Source organism: Schistocerca gregaria, chromosome 1 (assembly GCF_023897955.1).
Source record: "Schistocerca gregaria isolate iqSchGreg1 chromosome 1, iqSchGreg1.2, whole genome shotgun sequence".
NCBI lineage: Eukaryota > Metazoa > Arthropoda > Insecta > Orthoptera > Acrididae > Schistocerca > Schistocerca gregaria.
In genome coordinates this window covers 805,661,863-805,683,497 of record NC_064920.1, presented here as the reverse complement: position 1 = coordinate 805,683,497, position 21,635 = coordinate 805,661,863, and the positions used below count along the sequence as shown (strand labels likewise).

The 21,635-nt window shown below is 41.6% G+C and overlaps 1 protein-coding gene across 3 annotated transcripts in view; it reads left to right on the top strand.

Moving 5' to 3' along the window:
* The window catches only part of LOC126270374 (protein argonaute-2), a 233,614-nt gene that overhangs the window by 78,144 nt on the left and 133,835 nt on the right, over positions 1–21,635 (top strand). For all 3 annotated transcript variants that reach the window (XM_049974065.1, XM_049974066.1, XM_049974067.1), the window contains one exon: positions 10,302–10,476. In XM_049974065.1, coding sequence (XP_049830022.1) covers positions 10,302–10,476 — 175 coding nt within the window. The remainder of the gene's footprint in view (positions 1–10,301; positions 10,477–21,635) is intronic.

Genomic DNA, 21,635 nt, shown 5'->3' with positions numbered 1-21,635 from the left:
CTAACTGCTGCTTGACTATCCATGTAAAGACCTATAATTGCTTGCAAAAGTTTGCCTCCTATTCCATAATCTTGTAGAACAGACAATAACTTCCTCCTAGGAACCCGGTCATATGCCTTTTCTAGATCTATAAAGCATAGATTCAATTCTCTGTTCCACTCATAACACTTCTCCATTATTTGCCGTAAGCTAAAGATCTGGTCCTGACAACCTCTAAGAAGCGTAAACCCACCCTGATTTTCATCCAATTGGTCCTCAACTAATACTAGCACTTTCCTTTCAACAATACCTGAGAAGATTTTACCCACAATGCTGATTAGAGAGATACCTCTGTAGTTGTTGCAATCTTTTCTGTTTCCATGTTTAAAGATTGGTGTGATTACTGCTTTTGTCCAGTCTGATGGAACCTGTCCAGACTCCCAGGCCATTTCAATTATCCTGTGTAGCCATTTAAGACCTGACATTCCACTGTATTTGATGAGTTCCGACTTAATTTCATCCACCCCAGCTGCTTTATTGCACTGCAATCTATTGACAATTTTCTCCACTTCCTCAAATGTGATCCTATTTCCATCATCATTCCTATCCCATTCTACCTCGAAACCTGAAACATTACTGATCGTATTTTCACCTACATTGAGCAACTCTTCAAAATATTCCCTCCATCTGCTCAAGGCATTCACAGGATTCACCAGCAGTTTTCCTGACCTGTCCAATATACTTGTCATTTTCTTCTTACCTCTCTTTCGAAGACTGCTAATTACACTCCAGAATGGTTTTCCAGCAGCTTGACCCAATGTCTCCAACCTGTTTCCAAAGTCTTCCCAAGATTTCTTCTTGGATGCTGCAATTATCTGTTTGGCTTTGTTTCTTTCTTCAACATAACTTTCTCTGTCTACCTGAGTTCTAGTATGTAGCCATTTTTGATACGCCTTCTTTTTCCTTTTACAGGCTGCCTTGACTGTGTCATTCCACCAAGCTGTTTGCTTCATCCTACTTTTACACACTACTGTTCCAAGACAGTCTTTAGCCACTCCTAGTACTGCATCCCTGTACCTTGTCCATTCCTTTTCCAGTAACTGTAATTGGCTACATTCAACTAACTGCTACCTTTCTGAGATCGCTGTCATGTACTTGTGACTGATTTCCTTGCCTGAAGTTTCTCCACTCTTATCCTCCTACATATGGACCTGACCTCCTGCACTTTCGGCCTCACAATCCCAATTTCACTGCAGATTAAATAATGATCAGTGTCATCAAAGAATCCCCTGAATTCCTGATCTGTTATTATATAGTCAATGACAGATCTGGTTCCCCTGCTTTCCCAAGTATACCGGTGAATGTTCTTATGTTTAAAAAAGGAATTTGTGATTACTAAGCCCATACTGGCACAGAAATCCAAGAGTTGTTTCCCGTTCCTGTTGGCCTCCATATCCTCTCCAAATTTACCCATAACCTTTTCATACCCTTCTGTTCGATTTCCAATCCTGGCATTAAAATCACCCATGAGCAGAACACTGTACTTGTCCTTTACTCTAACAACTACATCACTGATTGCCTCATAAATACTATCCATCTTATCTTGATCTGCCCCTTCACAATGCAAATGTACTGACACAATCCTAATTTTCTTGCTAGACGCTGTCAAATCTATCCACATCAGTCGTCCGTTTACATACCGTATTGCAACTACGCTGGGTTCCATTTCTTTCCTGATGTAAAGCCCTACACCCCATTGTGCTATTCCTGCTTTGACTCCTGACAGGTAGACCTTGTATTCTCCCTTCTTTCTGACCCCTTACCCGAATGCCACTAACGGCTAAAACGTCCAGCCTCATCTTACTTGCAGCCTCTGCCAGCTCTACCTTCTTCCCAAAGTAGCCCCCATTGATATTAATAGCTCCCCATCTCATTACTATTTAAAGCTGTGAGTACCGGGTGTGAGTCGTGCTTCGGTAGCTCAGATGGTAGAGCACTTGCCTGCGAAGGGCAAAGGTCCCGAGTTCGAGTCTCGGTCGGGCACACAGTTTTAATCTGCCAGGATGTTTCATATCGGCGCACACTCTGCTGCAGAGTGAAAACCTCATTCTCATTACTATTTGTTTGTCAAGTCGTATCTTAGGAGTCCCTGGTTTGTCAGTTAGAGGTGGGACTACGTCACCTCCAAAGGTTCGAGGCATTTTGCTCTGTTTATTGCCAGCAAGTACCAGGGAAGCGTGTTGCTAGCCTTACTTGTCCTGAGTCCCATTGGGTTTTATCCCTAACGGCTGAGGGACTAACTGGTGGATTTGGTAGTCTTTGCTGTATGAGCACAAAGGTGACCACGACTCAGAATATGTCCGAGATGCCCAGCCTTATTCCAAAGTAACTGGTATCCTGACTGACTGTCGGTACCACTTACTTGGCCACTCATACGTTGCCCGTGGTTCATGAACTAGGACATGACTACAGGAACCCACACCATGAATTAGTATATTTCATCAAAATATACAAGATATTATAGATAAAGTTAGTGAACTGCTTATAGATGTTGACTCTGAAGTTATTGGTATATCTGAACACTTTTTAAATAAGGAGATAATTCAGAGGCTTCCTTTAACAAGCTACAGGTTGGCTGGCAGCTTTTCTAGGAGCTCTTTGTGGTGTGGGGGAGTAGCCATGTATGTGAAAAACGGTATCCAATTTGAGTCAATTGATGTTTCAAAGTACTGCACTGATAAGGTGTTTGAATGTTGCGCAGTTGTGGTTAAATTTAGTGGAGTTAAACTTCTAACTGTTGTTATTTATAGATCCCCAGACTCTGATTTCACAACATTTTTGCTAAAGCTAGAGGAGGTTCTTGGTTCACTTTATAGGAAATTCAAAAAGTTATTTATATGTGGTGACTTCAATATTTATTGTATAAGTGACTGTGCAAGGAAAAGGATGCTGGTAGACCTCCTTAATTCATATAATCTCATGCAAACCGTATTCTTTCCAACGAGAGCACAAGGGAACAGTAGAACAACCATAGACAACATTTTTGTTCATTCCTCATTACTAGAAGGGCATTCTGTTAGCAAAAAAGTGAATGGCCTTTCAGATCATGATGCACAAGTTTTAACTCTAAAAAGATTTTTGTGCTGCAGCTCATGTTAAATATAGTTATCAACTTTTTAGGGAAGCTGATCCAGTTGCTGTAGAGACCTTTGTAAACCTTATCAAGGAACAAGAGTGGCAAGATGTTTATAGTGCTGATACAGTAGACGATAAATATAATGCTTTCCTCAAGACTTTTTTCGTGCTCTTTGAAAGTTGCTTTCCGTTAGAAGTTCAAAACAGGGTACTAGCACAAACAGGCAGCCTGGGTGGCTCACTAGAGGGATAAGAATATCCTGTAGAACAAAGTGGCAATTATATCAAAATGTTAGAAACAGTCAAAATCTAAATGCAGCAGCCCATTACAAACAGTATTGTAAGGTGCTTAAAAAGTTATTAGGAAGGCAAAAAGTATGTGGTATGCAGATAGAATAGCTAAATCTCAGGATAAAATCAAAACCATATGGTCAGTCGTAAAGGAAGTGTCTGGTCTGCAGAGACAGGTTGAGGATATAGAATCAGTGCGTAGTGGGAATGTCTGTATTACTGGTAAGTCGCATATATGTACAGTATTTAATAATCACTTTCTGAATGTAGCAGGTGAACTAAATAGTAACCTAGTCCCAACAGGGAATCATTTAGCTTGCAGAAAAAAGTGTTCCGAGACTGTTACCTGAAATGCTCCTCCATGATACTGACAAGAAGGAGATTGAGTTAATAATTAAATCACTAAAGACCAAGAACTCTCATGGATATGACAGGGTATCTAGCAGAATACTGAAGTATTGTTCTATGTATGTTAGCCCAGTACTTAGCCATATCTGTAACTTTTCCTTTAGGAGTGGTCAGTTTCCTGACCGATTAAAGTACTCGGTAGTGACGCCACTTTATATAAAGAGAGACAGGGATAATGCTGACAATTATAGACCCATTTCTATGCCAACGGTGTTTGCTAAAGTTGTCGAGAAGGTTCTATATACAAGGTTAATGGAGCATTGAAATTCATGTAATTTGCTGTCAGATATACAGTTTGATTTTAGAAATGGTTTAACAACTGAAAATGCTATATTCTCTTTTCTCTGTGAGGTTTTGGACGGATTAAATAAAAGGTTGTGAATGTTAGGTGTTTTCTTTGATTTAACGAAGGCTTTTGACTGTGTTGACCAAAAAATATTACTGCAGAAGTTGGACCATTATGGAGTAAGGGGAGTAGCTTACAATTGGTTCACCTCTTACTTTAAGGACAGAAAGCAGAAGGTAATTCTCCACAATATTGAAAGTGGTAGTGATGTTCAGTCCCAGTGGGGCACTGTTTAAGTGGGGCGTTCCCCAAGGGTAGGTGCTGGGGCCATTGCTATTTCTTATTTATATAAATGATATGCCTTCTAGTGTTACAGGTGATTGAAACATATTTCTGATTGCTGATGAGACCAGCTTGGTAGTGAAGGACCTTGTGTGTAATATTGAAACATTATCAAATAATGTAGTTCATGAATTAAGTTCGTGGCTTGTGGAAAATAATTTGATGCTAAATCACAGTAAGACTCAGTTTTTACAATTTCTAACTCACAATTCAACGAGAACTGATATTTTGATCAGACAGAATGGGCATATTATAAGCGAGACGGAACAGTTCAAGTTCCTAGGCGTTCGGATAGATAGTAAGCTGTTGTGGAAAGCCCATGTTCAGGATCTTGTTCAAAAACTAAATACTGCTTTATTTACCATTAAAACAGTATCTGAAATAACTTGACAGTTCAACATGAAAAGTAGTCTACTTCGAATACTTTCATACGCTTATGTCATATGGTATTATTTTTTGGGGTAATTCTTCTGATTCAAAAAGGATATTTTGGCTCAAAAATGGGCTGTTCGAGCTATATGTGGTTTAAGTTCGAGAACCTCTTGTCGTCCCCTATTCAATAGTTGGGAATTCTGACATTGCCCTCACAGTATATATTTTCTTTAATGTTGTTTGTTGTTAGCAATATTAACTTATTCCCAACAGTTAGCAGCTTTCACTCACTTAATACTAGGCAGAAATCAAATCTGCATGTGGAATGCACTTCCTTGACTCTTGGGCAGAAAGGAGCCCACTGTTCTGCTGCATCCATTTTCAATAAGCTACCACAAGAACTCAAAAATCTTAGCAGTAGCCCAAAAGCTTTTTAAGTCTAAACTGAAGAGTTTCGTCATGGCTCACTCCTCCTATTCTGTCAAGGAGCTCCTGGAAGAGCTGAAAAATTAAGCAAATTCCAGTGTTACAGTGTTGATTTTCTTTATTTAAACTTACGAATAGTCGCCTGAATTCGTTTCTTGTGTTTCATTTTATCTGTTTCTACTATAGTGTTATAATTTCATGTATTGACTCGTTCCATGACCGTGGAGACATCTCCTTAATTTGGTCCCACGGAACAATAAATAAATAAATAACATTTTAAGTTGATTTCTGAATGAAACATAAGTTGATTTTTGAATGCATGCTTAGCGGACGTGATATGTCTGCCAGGGGCATCCCCATTGTATCTAGAAATTAACTTTCTTGCAGAGAAAAGGGGATGGGGCTATACAAGCTGAGTGGAATAAAGCTGAACGGGTGAATGCCAATTTACTGTTTGTGGTTTACAGGATTTTTGAATGATCGGTGTTGTTATAATTGCTAGCAAAACCATAGATTCAGACCACCAGAATAGAAATAAACGACTAACAGTGGATTACACATTATCTTCTCGGTGTATCCAAGGAAATAAAATTTTGGCAAAATTTTTTTAATCAGAGCGCTACGCTAGTTAGGACCAGTTGTACAGTCCCCGGCTAGCAGCAGTTATATTCTGGGAGTAGTGCAGAAAACGCGTTGTACGAATGCCTAACTGGAGAATAAACGTAGGATAACTGAACTGGTGATTGTGGCAGGGTTTGTGAAGTTAACCGGAGAATAAGTTTTGACACTGGTGGAAATAGTTATAAAATTAGTGATGACAAGATTGTTTATTAGAATGAGGAAAAGAGGAGAAGTGAGGACATCACACAAATCATGGAAGAATATGAGGGTTCCAAATTTATATAAAAGTTTCGTACAACTACTTTTCGGTCTCATGCTTGAGAGTAGGAAAAAAATATGAAACTATTTCGTAACATAAAGCGTTTTGCTTGAAGTAGGACTAATAGGCATTTGATATTGGTACTTCGTGAATTATTATTTTGTCGTGTTATAAAAATGACCATTTGCGACAAAACGATCTTGTTTATTTGGTGTTTTAAAATTGCTACAATATTAGCCAAGCCTGGGTGACAAAATACATGTAATCAAATTGAGAAACCACACCAGTCTTGGGTATTGTTTGTATTAACACCTGTTTCATTATTAGACAGCGACATTTCGTTTTTTCATGTAGCAAAAAGTTTGATTAACTTTGATGAGGTAATAGATCCTTTCCCAGAAAGAAAAGCATGCCATGTAAAGCTGTACCGAGATTAGAGAGAAAAAAATGCTAGGACTTAAGAACTGAAGAAATGTGTACTGTCTTGCTTGTCTCTTGTCTTTATTGGTTTTATGTATCTTATATTTAATTTTATATCACACGAAACAGTAAGTTATTAGCTGATAGGCAATAAAGAGTGCAAATTTTCTGAAGAGTTCTTGTTCTCCCCATTACAAATAATCCCACTCAGTATTAATTGAGAGAAAAAAAAAAAAAAGGATGGGTAGACTCTCAAACCGGCCGACGGGGAGCAGGACAGACACCATAGGACCTTTTATTTCCACTGTCTGGAATATAGTTTGATGTCGTCCATTACGAAATATTACACTTTGAATTCCACACAGTGAAATACACTGAGGTGCGATAGAAGTATGCTGTGTGAATAGGCGCATACTTAAGACCAAATAATGTCATACATTTCCTCGAACACAGGTGTTTTATGTATCAGATTTTTCAGAAAGATGTACAACACAAAATGAACATATTTTTGAAAGTCTATTTTTTTTATATTTTTGATGTACTGGGGCGGGGGGGGGGGGGGGTATTAATGCTACTATCTCTGCTATTGCCCCAGTTCAGAAATATCGTGGATCTGGGGCTGATCCGCAAAGCAGTCTGAATTGTAGTGGGGAAGTGGGTAGTCCCCACGTGACCCGTGTTTACGTTTAGTGATTTTGCTTTTTCCTCCTGGTTTATTTCTCTCATGTCAAATGAAAACAAATGAATTTCTGTGACCGGGAGCTATCATGTGAATTAAAATATATTCAGGTAATTCTGGAAGGCTAAAATATGTTATTAGTTTCAGATTTTATTTTATGTCCACCTTTTTGACACTCAAGCATTAATCGCCTTCCAGAACAATGAAGTTATTTTTGTCAGTTTCCTAAAGAAATGTGGCTCTTATTAATCTTTTCCGCTGAAGCAATCAATTTATTTGAAACGAAGTGTTTAATTCCACACTATTGGCTAGTTTCAGCTGTTCACTGCATTTAAAGTGAACGTTTTCATCTTCTAGCACATATGGCATTATGCCATAATAAAGGACCAAACATAGGATAATACAGTACAGGTGCTCCAAGAAAATTTACATCCGAATCTAGACATACGAAAGTGCATTTTAAGCCAAATTATGCGTTTTAGTGTGTTTCACGAAATTCCGCTCTTGGAATACCCTTTAATGTCTTGTTTCTTTTATGACACAAAATAAGATCTTTTAATGTTTTACACTTATGAACATATGGGCTTCGTCGTAGCTGCGCGAGCGCATTGACGCCTGTTATCTGGCACTCTCTGGCAACTGCTGAAACGAACCTGTGTCTTAACAGGTTGCGGGAAAATATTGTGAATGGTTGTTTGAAAAGCATTACTTTAAAAGTAAATTTCCTTTTATGCAATATGAACTATGTGCAATAATGTATGATGAATTTCGTAAATCACAGAGCGCTTGACTCTCATTTAAAAATCAACTCTTTGAGGATGACCATTTAGAAGAATTTAGAGCCCAGATGATCAGACATTTCTGTCATTATTAAAAATTGTACTGGCACATGTGTGTGATGTATCTTAATGTGTAAAATGCGCAAAAAAGATCAGTGTTATATTTGAAAGCTTACCTTTCTGGCAGCTTATTAATCTTAGAGACATAATATTATATGTAAAAGCTTTTCTTTTCTTGTAGCAACATTATGTACATTAATTTAAACTATTAACTTTCCCTGTTTGTGTGTTCGCTCTACTTAACAGTGATGTTGCCATTGGCTGACTTCACCACGTGACCTGTGCTCTGAATATCGGCTGGCGGGATCATGTGACATGAGCTATGATTAGCTTACAAAAGCACATTGCAATCTCAATTTCAATGCCTCGGAAAGAAATATGTGGTGTTAGGTGGAACTCGAATTTATGCTTTTGTAACATGAAAATATTCAGTGTACATGTTGCTGCACATCGAAGATCTTTCCAAAACTTGTTTCCCTGAGTTTCGTTTTCTAAATTGCTGGGAAATTCTACACCTGTGTAAACCATAACCATTCAAAGTATTGATAAGTATTACAGTGTTCCGAGGAAAGGTATACTGTCACTTAACCTGGAAAAAGTGTATTTTCACCCAGGAGAAAGTGTATTTTAAACTAGGAAATCTGGGAATTTCTTTTTCTTTGTCCATGTATACACCCTGGTCTTTCTCCTTTGAGGTTTCTACAGTTTTCAACAGGCTTGATTTTCTCTCCTTTCAGTAGCAGTGTTATTTAATACAGCAATGACTAAGATTTTGTCTACACTGCTGTGTTCTACCTGATGATTCCTTGATTATGATTGCGTTTGTATTTGTACACCACTGTGATGTATTTCTGTAGCCTCAGTGCCCATCTTGCCAGTTGATCCCACCGATCTTTCAGGCTAGTGATCCAAAAGAGAGAATGGTGGTCTGTCACAACAGGGAATGGTTTGGCAAATAAATGTGACTGGAGTTTGTTGGTGACCCATACATCTGTAAGGCACATTTCTCAGTTGTAGAGCAGTTTATCTCACTTGGAGAGCATAATATATCACCTTTACAGCACCTTCCTTAATTTGCACTAAAACTGCACGTATCCCATAATCGATAATGTCTGAGTCAGGTTCTGTTTCTGCATTCTTGTCAGTATGAAATGCAGACAGATTTTAGTATCTCTGTAAGGACCTGTACCTTATTCTAGGAAAATTAGGTGGTTCACTGCAGTAGTTCTTGCAAGACGCTTGTCGTGGTACAGAAGTCCTTTACGAATCGCCAGTAGTATAAGCACCATACGAGAAAATGTTCAAATCAGAAATGTGTTGAGGAGTCAGAAAATCTGACTGTTTGTGTTCTGGTTTTGTGTCCGTATAGGCGACTACTTCTGCATTGCCTACTTGGAGCCTTGGTGATGTAAGTGTTTTGAAGCACATAGTGTTCTACCAGTCAGTGTTAAGTCATAACCACTCTCAAGTCCAAAGCCAAAAACAGAGTTGTTAATGAAATACTGCACGTAGCACTTAGATGTTTTATACGAACACCAGTGTAAAGCCAGAACAGATCTGATCTGGACAGTGTGTGCAGCTGTTTTTATTAATATTGAATACTCGAGAATATACGAACATGACAAACATAACTTTCCAGAAATGGTAAATTCAAAATAACAAATAATTGCTGGTGATTGGGTTTGAAATGACGACCCACAACATTTCACCCAGGAATATTAACTACTATGTCACATTGCATGCACTGTAGCTGGGGAAATATTTTTAATTGCAGAAAAAAATGGGGAAAATATATAAAATAGCATTCAAAGCCATGAAAGTAACCTGAGTAACAGTATAGTGGGGGGGGGGGGGGGGGGGGGTAAAGAGAGAGAGAGAGAGAGAGAGAGAGAGAGAGAGAGAGAGAGAGAGAGAGAGCACACGGACATATTATTTTAACATGCTGGCTGCAGCAGAGCCTCATGTATAATGGCGTGTGCCTGGTGTGGTCTGGCAGTGAAACATCCATTGCTAAGTGTGCAGTGGTCAACATGTTAAACCACTTTATTAGTTCTGATAGTACATTTTTTTTACTGTTAAGTTTAATAATTCTGTGCTGCAAAATGTTTTGTTGCCATCACTGGGATCATGTCTGAGTTTGTATTATTGTTTTACCGATTTTGTTGTGGATATTCATTTTTTAAACTATTGATGATTGCTTTCATTGTGAGATTGAAAGTTTTTGTGTATTTCTGTTTCATACAGGCATTGGATGTTGTAATGAGGCATTTGCCTTCCATGACTTACACACCCGTTGGCCGTTCATTTTTCTCATCTCCTGATGGGTATTATCATCCTTTAGGTGGAGGTCGTGAAGTGTGGTTTGGATTTCATCAGTCAGTACGTCCATCTCAGTGGAAAATGATGCTCAATATTGATGGTAATTACTATGCATACATTTTGTGTTCTATTTTCCAGAACTTGTGATGTGTATTATGGACTCTGTTGTGAATATCAGTGTAATTTTATAATTCTTTTAATTTATTTTTTTGTAAATTTTACTTCTCTGCTGACAAAGGACACTGTTGCTTTGTACTAACTCCTGTGTGATGTAAGGGGACAGCAGGTTAAATGCTGCCAGGCTAAAATTAACCATAGTAATTATTTTAGCATTAACAAAAATAAACTTTAAATGAAAATACAATTATTGTGGTGATCACAGTGATCATTTTGTAGTATATTAAAACTTAGCAGTCTGTTTGCACAGACTTTCAGCATTGTTTAAAGATAACTTTGGAGCAAAATCTTGGAGAAGGACAATTTATAACAAAACATTGAAGTGTTCAAATCAACTCTGACTGTTGCTTTATTTTTCATTATTAGTTCTCAGCAGGATTCTATTTGTAAAAATATTGACTGCTGTAATAAAGCCATGAAACACAAGCAGTTTCTGATTTTAAAAAACCCCAGGTAGAAAATTGGCTGCAGTCTATCTGTACCTCTTAAGTATTATGTGTTGTGTTAATGCAATTAATAAGCCCTGGGATGTAAGAGAAGTGATAGTAGCTGGATGTTGATTCCCCATGTGTGTGTTGCTTGAATATTCACATAAATGTCATAAAAGTTGCGTTATAGTTTTGAACCTAGTTGAAGTGATAAAAGAGGAATCACATTACTTATGATACAGACTCTCAGAGCAAATAACTTCAGATATGTGAACTATACTTTGAAATAAATTACAGGATGGAAAATACAAGCTAAAACGTAAGGAGGAGCAATCACTCGTTTACATATGAACAGTGGGTTGCGCATGGGCAAACACACACAAATATCTGAAAATAGCACTAGCTTTGTCTTATTGTTCAAAAAGAAGAAATCTTCGTCTCCTGCCCCCCTCCCCCCCTCTCTCTTTCTCTGTCTCTAAACACACACACACACACACACACACACACACACACACACACACACACACACACACACACACACACGCTCTATGAATTGACTCTCACAACACAGCTGAAGATAAACGATTCCTGAGTGTTACCAAATTTCGGATGAAAACAACTGTATGCAGTTTCCATGAAAGTAATCGTATCTGCCACTTACTGTGTGAGAAATTCGAAAGGAAGGGCTGCATTGATGAGGTAGGTGACTGCAAAGAAAATCATTGTGGTGCATCAGAATAGATGTGGTAGTGGAGATGACTTGAATTTAAATACAACTGTTATGTGGGAAATTCCGTCAGAATGTAAATAATATAGGAGTTAGGTAACAGCTCACTGCATAGTAAAGACATTAATTTTTGACTGATCTGACTCCAATCTCCACTAACCCTAGGTACACAAACCCAATTCTCCACAATTTTCCCTTCCTCTGTTCTTTTACCCCATCCCAGTCTGCCCACCTAAGTCATTGTGCTGTGCATGAACTTGTCAGTTGCAGTGCCTGTGTGTTGCATTCCAGTCTTGTATACTTGCTGCCTCTCCCTCCTGCCTTCCTTTCTTATGCACCTGCTGTCTCTCCCTGAGTCTTCAGCCACCCTTCCCCAAGTATCACTCCCACTCCCCACATCATTACTCCCATCTCCCTTCACCCACTTCACCCAACATGACACACAACCCCTTGTCTACCTGCCAAACGCAGTCCTGCATTATGTATTCAGCCAGTGCAGTGTGGCATAGAGGAGTGTGTGTGTGTGTGTGTGTGTGTGTGTGTGTGTGTGTGTGTGTGTGTTTTGGGAGTTATGCCTTATTATTGTGGCTAAAAACTTGAATATGTGTTCTGACTGCCTCATCAGAAAATGAGCTTGACAATTTCATGGAAATAAAGAAATATTTTCCAAGTGATTGGTGACAGTTATGTGTATTTATGTTCAAGCAATGTAAACTCTATAGTCTTCTACAGCGTTCTTAATAGATAACCATAATGAGGGTTACTTTTTGGTTGAATAACCAGTGGTTGTCATGGCTTTATGAGCATTCATATAACAACCATCTGAAAAACGCTCCTTTCGAAGTGCAAAAAAGGTGAATATGCTCCTCGTTAAGATTCTGACCGAAAAATGGGTAACCGGCAGCCACAATATTCATTTCACCTCCCTCACCAAAAATTTTGGTGTGCAAACATATTCATGCTCTTTAACACAGAACATTCTAAATCCTTTCACACAGTCTCTCTTTGCAGTGAAGCCTTCATATTTACCATCTCCCTCTCAACGCCACTGTCTTTCTACCACTGTTTTCATTTTCTCCCACTGGTACTTACTCCTGTCTGTCTCTCCCACTATTGTTCTCGAAGTCCCTTTTGCTCACTCTACCTTATCACTTGTCTACTTCTCTGCCACTTTCACTGTGTCCCTGCTCCACTGCCACTATCTTTGCTCCTTCTTTTTCCCTCCCAATACCACTGACTCTTTCTTTCTTGCTTACAGTCTACCGTCTTAACTACCATTGTCTCCACTCCGCACACATCATTGGTGATGGTTTGCAAGGGGTTTTGACACCGAGATTGGGGTACTTTGACATGTGGGTATAGGGAATGCGAGAAAGTGGGCAAATGTTTTCATGTTAAAGTTCACCACTCGGGGGAGGGTGTGGTGGTGGTGGTGGTGGTGGTGGTGGTGGTCATCTAGAGTGCCCCCCCCCCCCCTACCTCCACTCCCAAGCCTGTATATAATATCCACTCATCTCTCTTCTTCATTGACATTGTCTCCTCTCTCTGTTGCTCCATTTGTTGCTCTCTCCACCCATCCCTCTTTCTCTTTCACTGCCAATTTCTCTCTTCCACCATCACTGTCTCTTCTCTCTTTCTCTCCATTTCTCTTTCTCGGCAGAAAAAAACTTGGGTACTTTTACATGCCAAAATTTTTGACAAGGCGTGTGGTATGAGTATTAAAGCAGCTAGTTTCACACTTTTTTAAAATCAGAATTGTGTTTTTTTTTTTTTTTTTTTTTTTGGGGGGGGGGGGTCATATTTGCCGCCTCCTGTTCTGAAAGGAGCATTTATCAGCCAGTGTCTTTCTTTCTGTGTTATAGCAGGTTTTACTGCTTATATAAGATTAATTCTGTAGGTCAGTAAATTTTTACAGTTTATTTGTATATTTTGACACACACAAACAATAAATAAGTATGCATAATATGAGGTTAACACACAATCATCTCTCATCCAATGCAAGTTTACTTCATGCCACTTTAAATAAAAACGCTCAACATTTTTAGGCTGTATCTACAGTATACCATAAAAGTGATGATTGATTTGTAATTACAAAGAATTTTGTATGACAAAATAATTTTTTGTAAGTTACTTACACTGCTAAGTGGCACTGTCTAATAACTTTCAGGTCAAGACAGCCTGTTAGGTGTGAAGTGCCCATTATTCAGAGAGTGCACCATAAAGTTATGTTGGTGAAAAAATGCCAATTATAACATACTCCAGTGTCCTCAGATGCCTTGTGACAACCCCAGAATCCTTGTCCTGTGTCCACTACATCAGTTAAAACTACACTCATGCCTAAAATCAAGTACTACATGTGTATGGTAACTTCGAAACTCTGGATCTTGGTGACAGATAATAATACTGAAAAAACCTTCCTTGTGAACATCATCATAAGAACATGTGTGTAGAAATATAGAAGTGACCATCCTCACAAATGATACTTTTGCTACCCAAACACATATTTTTAGGCCTTTCTCAGGAAATGACAAAGAAGAACTGATGCTTTTATAAGCCAACTAAGGCCTATCTTCGACCACAGCTAATGCAAAAGAACCAACTGATGTGCTCAATTTGCCTGGGTTGGATGGAGTGTGTAACATGTAAATTTTGACCCTGCACTGTGGGATAGCTGCAGTAGGCCCAGAATGAAATTCTCACTCTGCAGCAGTGTGTGCATTGATGTGAAACGTCTTGGCAGATTAAAACTATCTGCCAAACCAAAACTCGAACTAGGGGCATGGCCTTTGCCGTTCACAGGCAGTTACTCTACTGACTGAGCTGCCCAAGCTGGGTCGCCACAAGTTCTGGAAACCAGGGAATATCAGGTAATTTCAAACACATCAGTGAAATCGGGGAAATTTGAAAAAGCACTGAAATAATCTCGCTTTTGTCTCAGTAGATGAACGGGTTTGTTTACTGAGGTGTTGTGCATCATCGCTGGGCGAGGGGCGGGGGAGGGGGTTGCAATGAGTATGTGTGCCACTTCCCTACTCCTTCATTCCTACTGCTTTTGCCCTTCATCTCCTTAGAGGGCAATCAGTGCTGACACCACTTCTTGCCGCTAGCCTAGCAACTGCTACGAGAGGCAGAGGGACATGAGGGGTGATTTGTTTGGATCCGATTCTGAGAGACTGTACACTCAGATGCCAGAGACGGTGGTCATGTGTGCATTAGTTGTGTCTGAGTGATTGTGTGCACTCATTTTTTGACAATAGCTATGGCTGAAAATTTAGTTGAGAGAGTGTGATTGTCTTTTCTACGTGCCTGTCTGTGGCCCAGCAATCATCTCTACTGTGAGTTGCTACATTTCCTCATTGTTATTGATTCTCAGAGTATTTGAACAAGTTATCTGTTGCATGGATTGATCGCCATGGTCTCATTTCATCAACATGCTTTTTGTGGCTCGTGAATAGCTGGCCACACAAGTGGATTTCCACAACAGGCCAAAACTGGAGGCCGTTTGTGCGGGTATCTGTAATGGATCGGGCCTGCCGATCTGAAGCCATTCGGTTCACACTAATGTGCAGGCATGTGTATGGTGTAATGCAGTGGATTTTCATGGTTTATCCAAGGACCCATGACTGCGGTGCTCCTCAGCAGGCCAGACACCTTGGGTGATGGATAACAGGAATTGCGACTGTCTCGCCATGAGTATGTTGTACAGTGTGGCATTTTATAAACATTTTATTTGTTCTAGTACATTTTGACACTTCGAAAGTAGTTTATATGTTGGAAAGTACAGACAATAATAATAAGAAAATTGTCAGTTGCTGGTAGTATGTACACTGTGTGCTTACATATTTCTCAAAAGAGAAATCGTACAATACCTGTAAAATAACAGAAATTACACAGTGGATTTAACTGACAAGAAAGAACATAGTAGAACCAACATTTTATAGGTGGTCACCTATAGGGTTGGTTTACACAATTCTTCCCTGCCTTATACACTTCTTTCAAGAGGCCTACCTTTTCTGAGGTTATTTCTGAAATCAGTGAAGGTGTTTTAAATCTGTCTTTCGACTCTAAGGAAGTGTGTGTTTTTGTCACCAAATGTGTTTTGTTTTATTGAAATAAAATAGCATCAGTTGTCTTAATAAGACACATATACCATTTGGCTTGCTTTCTCCGTCTAAAAACAGCTCATTACGAAAGATGTTGATGTTAATGCTAAAAAGTTTTGCTCACAACAGGAAACACTATCTGCTTTCAAGTTTTTTTGATATTTCCTCATTTGCACTATTGTTTCTTGTACTGTAGCTGCCAAGACAGGTTGTCAACTTATGTTTTAACTTACCCTTGAGATCTCAACATTTGTCAGGGAAAAATGCTAATAGTTTTGTGGAACTCAGGGAAATATCAAAGAATTTCACTTGGGCAAATGTTTGGCCACCCTGCTAAACACTATTCATGACATGTCCTCACAGCTTTACTTCCATCAGTACCTCATCTCCTACCTGCCAAACTTCACAAAAGCTTTCTGCGAAACTTGGCTTTGCCACAACCTGCGAAATCCCCACAGGGGGCTTGCTTCTCTTTTGTGGGTTGGTGCTTGGCTACCATGGGTCCTCGGCCTCTGCAGCATTTTTCCCCTTCCGTGCTGCATGTCTGCGCTATTGCTATTCTTTTTTCCCTCCCTTGGGGAACTTGTCTAGAAGGTAATTGGGAGTGTTCTGTATTGTCTGTTGCTGATGTAAGAACAGTCTCACCTTTGTTTTTCTTCTCTTTTCCTTTCTTCGTTTCCCTTCTCGTCTTGTTCCTCTGCTTCAGCATTTGAGTTTCCTCGTTTTCTTCTTCTTCCTCTGTGTGCTCCTGAAGGCCGGCCAATGCCTCTGATGCATAATAGGTGATTGGGTAATGCGTAGTTCCTGGCCCCGGGTTGACAGGTAGGGACCCCACGTACCCCCGGTACAGGCCAGGCTCAGGGAGGGGTGATTGCCTGAGCTGCAATCTCCCCAAATTGCCGATTGGTCACTCTATTAGATGTTCGGGAAGTGTGACCTGAGGTGTGAACAATCACCTAAGGCAGGTGCTCCCCCTTGTTAAGGGAGCCCCCTGTTCGAAGGAGGGCATCATCGGAAATGCTGGAAATCATGGGTGATTTTCTCACACTGAGTCAATCATCTTCCCAATCAACGTCTATGAAATGTAAATGTATTGAGGCTAATGATTTGGAGACCCTTTCTGCAGCACCACGGTACCTCGTGGTCTCACATACTAAAGATGGTTAGTCCTTCGTCACAGTAAATCTGTTTATTATTCACAAAGGTGTTGATGCAATTGGAAGCCCTGTGAAATCCTGCTCTCGTTCATAGAACGACACTATGCTTTTGGAGGCTGCTTCTGAGCGCAACTGCTTGCTGCCTCGTTTGTCCACAGCTATCCAGTTCGTGTCAAGGCCCATAGAACTTTGAATTCTTCCCATGGTGTAATTTACACCAGGCTGCTTGATGGTCTAACCAAGGCCGAAATCCAATCTCTGATCAGGGTCTCATTGCTGTCCATCGTGTAATAAAAAAGATAAGATTCCTCCTTAGTTCCCACATGCACTGTTTTCTTCACCTTTGATAGAGTGGTGCTGCTGTCCAAGATCAAAGCAGGCTATGAATCTATCACAGTCCAGTTGTACATTCTGAACCTAATGTGCTGCTACCAGTGTATCATTTCAACCACACTAGAACATTTTATCGACACCCAGCGAAATGTGTAACTGTGGTAGGGATGCACCCGAGGGCGATTACCTGCCTTCTTCTCCCCGCTGTGTCAACTGCAATGGTGGCCATGCCACCGCGTCTCAGGGTTTTCCCATGTATCTTGATGAGCGGGCTGTCAAAGAGATTCGGATAAAGGAAAAAGTGCATTACCCAGTAGCTCACAAGTTACTGGATAGTCAAAAACCCTGTGTTCTCCCGTCGGGCACCTATAGTTCTGTTCTTGTTACCCCTTGCCCCATGAAGGACATGGCCATGCAGACATGCGACTTCAAATTTTGCTCTGAGGTTGTGAAATCACCCAGTGTCAAGGTAGCATCCCCCCCCCCCCCCTCCCCCCCAATCCCACTGTGCAACAAACTGTCAAACTCTCACCTCAAGGGGCGAAGACACCAGCAGGCAGGAAAGGACAGGAGGAGTACTCCCATGAAGACTTCCTTTGTCCCTCCAGCCAAACAACACCCCAGTCTTCCTCTAACAGGAAAGGCTCGAAGAAGTCCACCTAAGCCAAATGGTCTTCTCCTTCGCCAACTCGAAGATCCTTTTTGACGGTGTCGCCATGTGGTACCTTAGCCCATCTGGCCTTTGTCTTGCCGGTGCACACCACCAACCGTTTCTTAGTGTTCGACTCCATGGAACAACCGCACAAGCATGCCGATGCTTCTGTGGACTCCTTGGGGCAGGATCCTCCTGCTTCTGTGCCCTATAGTAGTGACTCTACACCAGCTGTCACTCAGCGGCTGCCGAGTTGACACCCCTACATCTCCTCCTCTTCATGATTGTCCTCCAATGGAACATTCATGGCCGTCGGTCCACGAAAAGGATCTACGTCTGCTTTTAGCATCGCAGCATCCCAGCATCCCCTTGTACACTGCCTTCAGGAAACAGAATTGCGTCCTCATGACCATTTTGAGTTTTCAAATTACTTACCAATTCGTTTTGACCTTCCCCCTGAGGTCGGCATTCCATCTCATGGGGGTGTCCTGCTGTTCATACATGGTGACCCATCTCCGTGACTACCCATTTTCAAGATAATGCAGTTTGCCTTTTCTTTCCCTGCCTGACTTTTTGCCTCTCTACCATTTATCTACCTCCGTCATTCAGTGTCACTGGGGAAGACCTTCAGCTTATTTGGCAGCTACCTCCCCCATTTTTGCTACTCAGTGACTTTAATGCGCATCACCCCTTTGGGGTTTTCCCAGGTCTTGTCAGAGAGGTGCCCTCTTGGCTGACCTTAACCAACTTAACCTCTTCACCTTAACAGTGGAGCACCCACTTTCCTTTCCGACTCCTCGCACACCTATTCCCATTTGGACCTATCCTTTTGCACTGCTGAACTTCCCCATCGTCTCGAGTGGTCCGTTCTTTCTGACACCTACTCGAGCGACCATTTCCCATCTGCTCTCCATTTACTGATTCATACTCCAACCGTGTGCAAGCCCAAATGGCAGCTTACTAAGGCTGACTGGCAGCTTTACTCCTCCATGGCGACCTTTGAAGAACAAGATTTCTCCAGTTGCGATGACCAGATGGACTATCTCACCAATGTCATCCTTACTGCTGTAGAACATTCCATTCCTCGCAGTTCCTCTTTACCACATTGTGTTCCAGTTCCTGGGTGGATTGAGGCATGCCGTGATGCAATTTGCTCACAGAGACGTGCTCTCTGCATATTTAACCATCATCCTACGATGGCAGACTGCATTGATGAAAACAGATGCGTGCAAGGTGTCGTCGCGTTCTTCGGGATAAAAAATGAGCTAGCTGGATTCCAGTCACCAGTTCTTTTAACAGTTCTACCCCCTTCCTCTGTCGTGTGGACAAACCTCAGACTGCTCTTTGGGACCAAGATCCATTCCCCCATTTCCGGCCTCATAGTAGCAGGCAATGTTATTGTGGACCCTATTGCTATCTCCAACACCTTGGGCCACCATTTTGTGGAAGTTTCGAGCTCTTCCCACTATCACCCTGCCTTCCTCCATCAGAAATGAATGGAGGAGGCTAGGGCGATACCCTTCTCTTCTCTGAATCGTGAGTGCTACAATGCCGCCTTCACTGTGAGGGAGCTCGTTCATGCTCTCAGTTCGTTCCGATCCTCCGCCCCAGGGACGGACGCCATCCACTTTCAGATATTGCAGCACCTTTTTCTTTTGGGCAAGCACTTTCTGCTTAACATGTACAACCGCATCTGGGCAGAGGGCACATTTCCCGGACGCTGGCGAAAAGCCACCGTCATATCCATACCTAAGCCCGGTAAGCACAAAATCCTTCCTTCTAGCTACCACCCCATCTCTCTTACGAGCTGCATTTGCAAGGTGATGGAACATGTGATTCATGCCCGGCTGGTATGGTGGCTCGAGTCTCACAATTTACTGACAAGTGCACAATGTGTATTTCGAGCACGGCATTCTGCAGTTGACCATCTCGTTACTTTGTCCACCCGTGTCATGAATGATTTTCTGCAGAAATCCCAGGCAGTGGCCATGCTTTTTTTATTTGAAGGCCTACAACACCTGCTGTAGAACTCGTATCTTCTGCACTCTTTACATGTGGGGCTTCCATGGTCACTTGCCCTATTTCCTTCAAGCATTTTTACAAGATCAAGTTTACAAGGTGCGTGTGGATTCTGCCTTGCCGGGCACCTGTATCCAGCAAAACGGTTTGCCTCGGGGCTCTGTCCTGAGTGTCGTCCTCTTTGTATCGCCATTAACCCTATCATGGCCTGTCTCCCGCCGGGAATCTCCAGCTTAGTCTCCCGCCGGGAATCTCCAGCTTAGTCTCCCGCCGGGAATCTCCAGCTTAGTCTCCCACCGGGAATCTCCAGCTTAGTTTTTGTTGACGATTTTGCCATCTAAGTCAGTTCTCCACGAACCTGTCTCACTGAGCTGCGTCTTCAGTGATGTCTTGATTGTATATTGAACATAGGCCGGTGTGAGGTGGAGGTTACACCATTAAGTTAAGTAACGGTTTAGACTTTGTACACATGTACTGTTTGTGTTTTCCTTTTTTTTGTTTATAAATGTATAGCTATGGTGTTCTTTTAATCATTGACAAAGGTCATGCCTATCCCTCTTACGCAACTCAACACTATCAACCATCGTGGCATCTGTTTGGCCACTGGCACTTTTTACATCTAGCTGGTTGAGAGTCTGTATGTTGAAGATGTTGAACTACTAATTTCCTACCGCTGTGGCTTTCTCCTCAGCAGGTATGCATGCGTTTGCCTGCTATGCGTGGCCACCCATCCTATGCCTCCTTTGATAATTCCTTTGATCGTCAGTATGGGGCTCGTACTTCTTCTCTGTTACCTCCTGGAGTCCATTTTTGGCACTTGCTACGGCAGTTTAACTACACACTACCTGGACCTTTCCCAGTATGTGTGAACCCTTCACCACCTTGGCTTCGTGAAGCAGCCCATGTTAACCTTGGCCTTCATTCGCTTCCTAAGGACACGACTCCAGCCTCGGTCGATCGCCTTCAGTTTCACAACCTTTGCATGGAATTTCGTGATAGTACCTTCATATACACTGATGGCTCTCGGACTGACTGTTGGGTCGGGTGTGCCTTCGCCATTGGTACTCGTGTCTTTCAAACGGCTTCTGGCACACTCTTCAGTATTTACAGCCGAGTTCTTTGCCTTGTATCAGGCCACAGAGTACATCCGGCGACACAGCCTTTTCAATTGTGTGCTGTACACCGCCTATCCCCTAGTGCAGCAGGTGCAGGAAAACGGTTAACTGCTCACTCTTTGTGGAGCCAGTGTGATGTTTCTGTGGGTTCCTGGTCATGTCGGTCTGCCAGGAAACGAGGCTGCTGACACTGCTGCCAAAGCTGCAGTCCTCATACCTCAGTCTGTGAGTACCTATATCCCCTCCAATGATCTCTGTGTTGCTGTCTTTCAGGAGGTGGTGTCCGTGTGGCATCATCAATGGTCCTCCCTTCACGGGAATAAACTCAGGATTATTAAGCCTCTCCCAGGGCCTTGGATGACCTCCTCTCAGCCATACCGCCAGGAGGAGGTTATTTTTACTTGGCCGCATATTGCGCACTGCCTATTTAACCATCGTCATTTGCTAAGTGGCCCTTCCCCACCACTTTGTACACATTGCACTCAAGTTTTAACTGTCCACCACTTCCTGATGGAATGTTCCCGTTCCCGTTTGGGTTTTCTGTCTGG